The following is an 8,740-nucleotide window of genomic DNA, read 5'->3' as shown; positions in this document are numbered from 1 at the left end:
CGGACCTGGCACCTGGCTTTCTCATTCTCTCTCTCTCTCTCTCTCTCTCTTTCTCACTCACTTTTTGTTCAAATTAAAAATAATAATGATGATGATGATAAATAAAACTTAATAAATTTTTTTTAAGTATTCTTACATGTAGTCAATCACATTCTTTTTTTTCAAATTTGAAGAAGTATTTACTGATCAAATGGAGAAACAGTATCAAAATTGGAAAGGGAATAAGTATACAGGAAAAAAAACTTATTTTTTTTTAATATTTTTATATTTACTGCTTTCTCAAAGTTACTGTTCAGGCCCATAACTATTATCATGGGGGAAAGAGAAAGAAGCTTAAGACTATAATCCTATCTACTGCTTAAATATTAGAAATAATGTGTTTAACAGCATTTTATCATATTTGTTAGAGATTTTAGACTATGTAGTTTTATCATTCATCATGCCATACTTGTACATGATTTATGCACTGTAATGTGGTTAACATCATGAACACAGGAGACAAAATATCTGATGGAAAAGTTCAAATGAAAATTTTAAAAACACTACTTGAGTCCCTCTGTGACACCCATTCTTTGAAAACACTTGCTCTTACTCAATTTTTTAAAATTTATTTTATACATTCAATCACTATAAACCACTAAAACTTGTAAAGTGAATTTACCCAACATGAATACACTTCACATCAGTCTACCTGAAGATACTATACATGTTATCATCCACAGATAATCATCCATTTTTAAGATTACATTTGCAAAATAATGGAGTTAAAGTAAAGTAGATCTTGGGGCCAGCAGGTGGCATGGTGGTTAAGCACTGGACTCCAACATGGCTGACCGCAGTTCAAGTCCCACCTTGCTTTTTCACTTTCTTTCTCTCTTTCTGGTCAAATGATGAAATAATAACAGGACCAGCAGTTGGCATAATGATGATGTTGCTTGACTCCCATGTAGTCGACCACCGTTCAAGTCCCCGGACACAGTGGCTTAAACTTAAGCCAGGTGCATGTGCGTGTGTGCCCAAGATTCTGAGAGGAGAATGGAGGAGAAGGGACTGCAGTATGGCCATCCCACCTGGGGGGTGATTTCTCACTTTCTGTCTCTCTGTCTGTCTGTTTTTCTGGCGAGCACACACGCCCTATAGCAAAAACCTCTCAAAAAAAAGAAGAATAACAACAATAACTAAAATTAAATAAATAATCCTTTAAGAAAGAATCTTTAGGGCTGGCAGGTGGCATGGTGTTTGGGGCACTGGACTCGCACATGGCCAACTGCAGTTTAGGTCCCAGACCAGGTGGCTTGCGTTGTCACTTTCCCTTTCTCTCTGTTTCTCTCTGAAAAAAAAATAAGAAATAAATAATAACAATAAATAAAATTAAATACTTCTTTAAAAAAAAAGAATCTTTGGGACCAGCAGATAGCATAATGGTTATGTTGCTGAACTCCCACATAGTCGACTACGGATCAAGTCCTGGGCCCAGCAGCAGCTTGAAACTCATGCCAAGCACACGTGTATGTGTCCAAAATCTCGAGAGGAGAATGGAGGAGAAGGGACTGCAGTGTGGCCACTCCCCCTGATGAGTGATTTTTCACTTTCTATCTCCCTAATGAGCACACACACCCTATGGCAAAAATCTTTTCCTTAAAAAAAAAAAAAAGAACCTTTAAGAAAGTAAAGTAGGGAACCAGCAGTTAGCGTAATGGCTATGTCGCTGGACTCCCACATAGTCGACCGCAGTTCGCTCCCCAGATCCGATGGCTTAAAACTCATGCCGGGCACGTGTGCATGCGTGCCCAAGATCCTGAGAGGAGAATGGAGGAGAAGGGATTGCGGCGTGACCATCCCACCTGGGGGGTGATTTCTCACTTTCTGTCTCTGTCACTCTCTATCTGGCGAGCGCAAGTGCCCTATAGCAAAAACCTCTCCAAAAAAACAATAAAGTAAATCTCCAAAGTTGCTTATGGTTTTAAATATCTATTAATAAAGAATCTTTTATGAAGTTTAATTTTAAGATATTTGCTCAACCTTTCCCATCAAATATTACCCTCCCCCAATCATCAGATCTTTTTTTTTTTTTGGAGAGGTTTTTTCGCTATAGGGCGCGTGCGCTCACCAGACAGACAGAGAGAGACATAGAGACAGAAAGCGAGAAATCACCCCCCAGGGGGGATGGTCATGCCGCAATCCCTTCTCTTCCATTCTCCTCTCGGGATCTTGGGCATGCACGCACACACGCCCGGCGTGAGTTCTAAGCCACCGGGTCCAGGACGCGAACAGCGGTCGACTATGTGGGAGTCCAGTGACATAGCCATTACGCTAACTGCTGGTTCCCCATATACACAAATGTTTAAAGCAGAAGTTTTTACAGTAGTCAAGAAGAACTCAAAAGTCCATCACTGAGATAAATGTGTACAATGGAAGGTTTGGCAATAAAAAGAGATACTGGTAACACACATCAACACAGAGGAACCCAGAAAACATGCTAAATGCAAAAGTCAGTCAAAGCAGATCACATATCATATGAAAGATAATATGAAATACAACATGTCATGATACAGACAAAGCTATACAGATAGAAAGTAGATTGGTGATTGTCAGGGAATAAGAGATGGGGAATGATTGCTAATGGGTATGGGGTTTCTTTTGAGGGTGATAGTAGCACAACTCCACAAATATACTAAAAACATTGAATTTTTCACTTTAAATTAGGTGAACCTCAATAAAGCTATTTAAAAGAAAAGTAAAAAATTAACCAATACAGGAAAAAGAATACAAAAAAAGTATATCGGTCTTACTGAGAACACTCCGAGGTCTTTCCTTTATTCTGATAGTCCATTATGCACTGAATAAGATGGTTATTTTCATCCAGCATCTGAAATAAAAAAATTTTTAAGTTTATAGTGCATTAAGTAAAATTAAAAACTGGAAAACTCAGGGGGAGGGAGCAGAATAACTACGTTTTTCTTTAACTTTCTTATTTATTTTAATTTGACTAGAGAGGGACAGAGTGAAAGAAAGAGAGAGAGAAAGAGGAAAATGAGAAAGCAAGCCACCACCAGGTCTGGGACTCAAACTGCAGCCAGCCATGTTGGAGTACACTGCCCCCAGCCACCACGCCACCTGCCGTTCCCAATAACTATTACTTGTGGGGCTGACAGATGGCGTGGTGATTAAGATACTGAACCTCCATGGTCAACCAGGGTTCAAGTCCCAGACCTGGTGGTAGCTTGTTTTCTCACTTCCCCTTTCTCTCTTATCTCTCTCTCTGGTGAGTGTGCCATATAGCAAATTAAAATCATCATAATAAATAAAATTATATAAATAATTTTTAAAAATAAAATAACTATTACTTGCATAAAAACTCTGAAGTGGGGAACCAGCAGTTAGCGTAATGGCTATGTCGCTGGACTCCCACATAGTCGACCGCGGTTCGTGTCCCGGCCCCGGTGGCTTAAAACTCACGCCGGGCACGTGTGCGTGCGTGCCCAAGATCCCGAGAGGAGAATGGAGGAGAAGGGATTGCAGCGTGACCATCCCCCCTGGGGGGTGATTTCTCACTTTCTGTCTCTATGTCTCTCTGTCTGTCTGGCGAGCGCACGCGCCCTACAGTGAAAATCTCTCCAAAAGAAAAAAAAAAAAAAACTCTGAAGTGAATCTCGTAACAAAATACTGTTACCCCAAAACAACCATTATACAAACATAGACATACAAAAAACATAATTCCCTTAAAGTTACTTTTGGTTAATGATGCTTTCTGTGGCTATAAATTTTTTTAACTAATTTGCCAGTGGGCACACGTCTGGAGAGAGACTGAGAAAGTGAAAAAGCACCCCCATGAGAGACAGTCACATCACAAACCCTTCTCCTCTTCTCCCTCCTTTCAGGATTTTTAGGCATATACATCCAAGTGCCCTAGACAGCACCCTGCATGCTCCACAAGTTGCTGAGTCTAGGACTCAAACTGTATAGTCAGCCATGTGGGATCCAGCCACCTTAACCACCATGCCACCAGCTGGCCAGCTATGAAATATATTTTTTTTGAGAGGTTTTTGCTATAGGGCGCGTGCGCTCGCCAGACAGACAGAGAGACAGAAAGCGAGAAATCACCCCCTGGGAGGATGGCCACACCGCAATCCCTTCTCCTCCATTCTCCTCTCAGGATCTTAGGCATGCACACACACACACACACGTGCTCGGCGTGAGTTTTAAGCCACCAGCTCCAGGACGCGAACCGCGGTCGACTACGTGGGAGTCCAGCGATATAGCCATTACGCTAACTGCTGGTCCTGCTATGAAAAAATTTAAAATTTATTTTAATTTTAGGGACCAGCAGATGCCATAATGGTTGTGTTGCCTATATTGCTGGACTCCCACGTAGTTGACTGTGGTTCAAGTCCTGGACCCAGCAGCACAAGTGCATACGTGGCCAAAATCATGAGAGAATGGACTGAGGAGTGGCCATCCCTCCTGCGGGGTGATTTCTCGCTTTCTGTCTCTCCAGCAAGCACACACACTCTATAACAAAAATCTCTATCTAAAAGACAATATTAATAATAATATATCATTTTAAAGGAAGATCAGTAAATTACCTGTTTCTCACGTAAAATTAAATCCCAAATCTCTTGTAAAAATGGGCAATACAGGGTCAACCAGGCAGCATGGTAGTAAAAGCTGGATCCCACATTAAACCAGGCACATGTGTGTGTATGCCCACAATCCCGAGAGGAGCACAGAGAATGGAATGCCATGTAGCCATTACCTCAGCGGAAGATCTCTCACTTTCTCTCTCTCTCTCTGGCAAGTGTACATGCCCTATAGCAAAAACAAAACAAAACAAAAAATATGCACTACCCTGTTCATATGGACAACCCTTCTATTAATTTTTTTTCCCTTCAGATTCCTAGAAATGTTTTATATATGTGTGTGTGTGTGTGTGTGTGTGTGTGTATATATACACACACACACACATATACATACATATATATATATATATAAACTACATGTACTAGGGTCTTTTTTATAGCTCATCACAAAAAAATCTTACTTTAGGGACCAGCAGTTAGTGTAATGGCTATGTCGCTGGACTCCCACGTAGTCAACCACGGTTCGAGTCCTGGACCTGGTGGCTTAAACTCATGCTGGGTACATGTGCATGCGTGCCCAAGATCCCGAGAGGAGAATGGAGGACAAGGGATTGTGGCGTGGCTATCCCCCCTGGGGGGGTGATTTCTCACTTTCTGTCTCTCTGTCTGTCTCTGTCTGTTTGGCGAGGGCATGCGCCCTATAGCAAAAACCTCTCCCCCCCAAAAAAATCTTACTTTACACCTTTGGAATAAAACCACGTTTAATCAACAATTATTAATGCTCTCTATCCCAATTATTTTCTCTCAGAACGATTAACAGAAGCCCAGATGGGAAAATGTGAATTTACTTTATATTCAAACATTTAATTACCTCAGCTATCTACAGAGGAAGATTTAGACAGTTAACACTAAAATACTAAGAATTCACAGTGGCTTTGCATCATTCAAATGCTTTGCAATAATAAAGACAAATTCTATCCTTACCCAGAATGAAGTACATACATGAAAACTTCAACCCAGGAGGCTTGATGAAGTAGCTGACTAGTTTCTAAGTTTTATAACAGTAAAGTTTTGTGATTCTCCAAGTATGACATAATAATCCAAGATGTTAAACATTACATAATCAAATGCATATAATTTCTATGCATATATTATTTAGAGAGGATTGAAATTACCTTTTAATTGTCTCAAAAGTTTACAAACAACAAAAATGAAAGTACAAGTCTATCAACTTATGAGAAGTCAAGGGAATCTTGACTTTGAAGGTTAAACAATTCATTTAAGTGGTGTCTTGAAAAAACAATACTGACCGTAGCAATAAAAATACCAGTTAGTTTTAGTGCCAGTGTTGCTGACCTGAGCAACCCACTTAAGTTTTCAGGGGCTCAGATATATCTGGTAAGATCAAAGTAAGGATATTATCTCCGGAGCCTGCCCCATCCTTCAGGAGTCAATGAAAATATAAGGCACAACACTACAATCACACTATCTCAATAATGTAAAGTGACTTTTTCTGAAAAAGGTTTTTTACATAAGGCAAGTGCAATCAACAGAGACAGAGAGAGGGAAAGTGAGAAAAAGCCTTCAGGGGAAATGGATCCCTTCTCCTCCATGCTCCTCTTGGAATTTGGGGCAGTATGCACACATGCCTGGCATGATTTTCAGGCTGCCCGGTCCGGGATTCAAACCATGGTTGACCATGTGGGAGTCCAGTGTCTTAACCACTACACTACCTGCTGGCCCCAAAGTAAGTTTTAATTAAAAATGAAGATCCATTTAACATTAACTACAGCTTTTTTCTAAAAGTGAATTATAATCTTTATTTGCTGGAAGAAAAAGACTTATATGCCCTTCTAATCTATTTCTTTTTTGTTACTCTTTTTTAGTTTACTTTTTTTAGTTTACTACTGGGTGACAGTGCTCACTGTGAGGGACAGAAGGAGAAAGCACCGTTCCAAGGGGGATGGCCACCAGCAAACTCGCCTTCATTCTCCTCTCAGGGTATTGGGCACACCTGCACCTGCACAGGAATGCACCTGGCATGTTGAGTCTAGACTCACCTGCACTGGGGATTCAGCCACTTTTAACCACTGCACCACCAGCTGGCCCATAAGGGCAGCTACTTCTAAATGGATGCATTGGACACTAAAAAAAAAAAAAAAATCCTTCTAATGTATTAATCCAATCTCCAACCTATTTCACACCATAACTTTTCCAGCATATTCCTCAACCTAACAAGCTTCACCATTAGACTATGTCTCAGTAGGCCAGCAGGTGGCATAGTGGTTAAGGTGTTGGATGTCCACATGGACTATGTAACTCCAGTCCCAGTAGGGTGGCTGGAAAATCAGGCAGGGGAGATCAGCAGATAGCATAATGGCTATATCGCTGGATTCCCATGTAGTGGACAGTAGTTCAAGTCCCAGATCTAGTGGCTTAAAACTCACACCAGGTGCATATGCCCAAAATCCCAAAGGAGAATGAAGAGATTGCAGCAGTGGCCACTTTCCCACTCCTCCCCCAAGCCCCCCCACCCCGACTGCCCGTTGGTGTGTGTGTGTTTGTGATTCTCCTTTCTGTCTCTCTGGTTAAGCGCACACCATAGCAAAACTCTTAAAAAAAAAAAAAAAAAAAAAGAAAAAGAAAGAAAGAAAGAAAAAAGAAAATTACGCAGGGTATGGCCAAAATCCCAAGGAGAATGGAGAAGGGATTACAGGACAGTCATCTCCAATGGGAACTGATTTCTCACTTTCCCTCTGTCTGTCTCTCCCTGGGAACAAATCCTAAAAAGAGAGAGAGAGAAAATATTCTTATCAGACCTATTTACAATATTACTACTTTCCCCACTGAAGGAGGAGGCACTTAATTTGGAATCCATTTTTCTCTTCTCACATGAGGATGAAAGATAATTGTGCAGCATCCATTCAACTAACTACGATGATAAACATCTTAAGACTTACATAATACAACTCTTTATAGAAAAGAAAATGAAATGCTCAAGACTTTTCTACAATACAACCCAAAAATAAAGCACGTGAACCCCTCCAGAAACAAAGCTGTACGTGTATACTTGGAGCTACTTTGAGCCTTTTGCCAGGCTGAAGACTTAGTTCAGTGCACTGTATTAAAGCAATGCATTTGCAGGCACTGTCAAGCTTTGTTTACTAATAAAAGTAAAGCAACAGTTGGCCAAATGTCAAAAGCCACACTGCAAAGAACTTGACAGTAAACAGAAACCGGTTAACACAATCTATGGGCATACTATGGTGCCTTGTGTGGTACTAAAGGTTGACTTTTCTTGTATTTCCATTCTTGCATAAAACAAAAATATTTAAGGTAAACAACTAAATTTAGCAATACTAAATTATGACGTATTTAAGGTAAACAACAAAATTTAGTAATGCTAAATTCAGAATGCTGCTTTGCTTGCAGGCAACAAGGGGTAGAGGACAATAAAGAACCTTTGTGTCCCCACCTGGCAGTTTCAGCAACAGTGACAGCACGATCCTCTAAAAACGGTGTACTCCCGGCATATTTATCACGACTTATGTGTCACTGATTAAGACTGTCTCCAGCACTAGACAGTAAACTCCAAGAAGGCAGGGGCTATGGCTAACCACTACAAGCTCAGCGCCTAGCGTATGTGCTGCAGATGTACAGGACCACACGTCACCTAGGAGAAGGGGGCTCCAGGGTAACCCTAAAGTCCATGGAGATCTTCCTCGCCTGCCCCTCAGACTCTACTTGAACGACCCTCAAGTTCTCCCGAAAACTCTCTAACTGAGCAGGAGTTCACAGGGAGACGATCTGCGCTCCGACTGCTCCTCCGCCGTCGGAGGTCGGGTCTGCACTAAGCAGCCGCGGCGCGCGGGGCGGGGCGACGCCAAAGTAACTCCGGAGCGACGCGCGGGGGGCGCCGGCTCCGGCAGAGCCTTCCCTGCGCTGCCGCCGCCGCCCTCGGGCGCACGCGCCCCGCCGCCCAAACGCCGCCCCATCCCTAGAGAAATCGGGCGGCGGTTGCTTGGGCTTTTGTGGCTGTAAGAAAGCGCCAAAGCGCGCGAAGGATTCCGAGAAAAAACCGGTTCGCCCTCTTCCGCCACCCTGTCGGGCACAGCCCGCGGCTCGGGTTCCCACACACGGCAGGCTCGCAGCAGGGGCGG

The 8,740-nt window shown here is 42.2% G+C and overlaps 2 protein-coding genes across 3 annotated transcripts in view; both read right to left on the bottom strand.

Annotated features, from left to right (window-relative positions):
* The window catches only part of SS18 (SS18 subunit of BAF chromatin remodeling complex), an 82,025-nt gene extending 73,927 nt beyond the window's left edge, over positions 1 to 8,098 (bottom strand). Inside the window, exons 1-2 of one of the 2 annotated variants that reach the window (XM_006154534.3) lie at positions 8,056 to 8,098; positions 2,793 to 2,869 (exon numbers count right to left, since the gene is read on the bottom strand). In XM_006154534.3, coding sequence (XP_006154596.1) covers positions 2,793 to 2,869 — 77 coding nt within the window. In that variant the 5' untranslated portion in view covers positions 8,056 to 8,098. Of the gene's footprint in view, positions 1 to 2,792; positions 2,870 to 8,055 lie in introns of those variants that run through there. The other variant, XM_014590160.2, reaches the window with a different exon arrangement.
* Positions 8,099 to 8,356: 258 nt separating this feature from the next.
* Positions 8,357 to 8,740, bottom strand: part of LOC114008904 (uncharacterized) — a 17,247-nt gene continuing 16,863 nt past the window's right edge. Inside the window, exon 3 of the mRNA XM_027774203.1 lies at positions 8,357 to 8,724. Within this exon, the coding sequence (XP_027630004.1) occupies positions 8,357 to 8,724 (368 nt within the window). The remainder of the gene's footprint in view (positions 8,725 to 8,740) is intronic.

The sequence above is a fragment of the Tupaia chinensis genome, unplaced genomic scaffold (genome assembly GCF_000334495.1).
Source record: "Tupaia chinensis unplaced genomic scaffold, TupChi_1.0 Scaffold000414_1, whole genome shotgun sequence".
Classification (NCBI taxonomy): Eukaryota; Metazoa; Chordata; class Mammalia; order Scandentia; family Tupaiidae; genus Tupaia; species Tupaia belangeri.
Note: the sequence above shows the minus strand (reverse complement) of the source record. Positions and strands in the feature narration are given on the sequence as shown.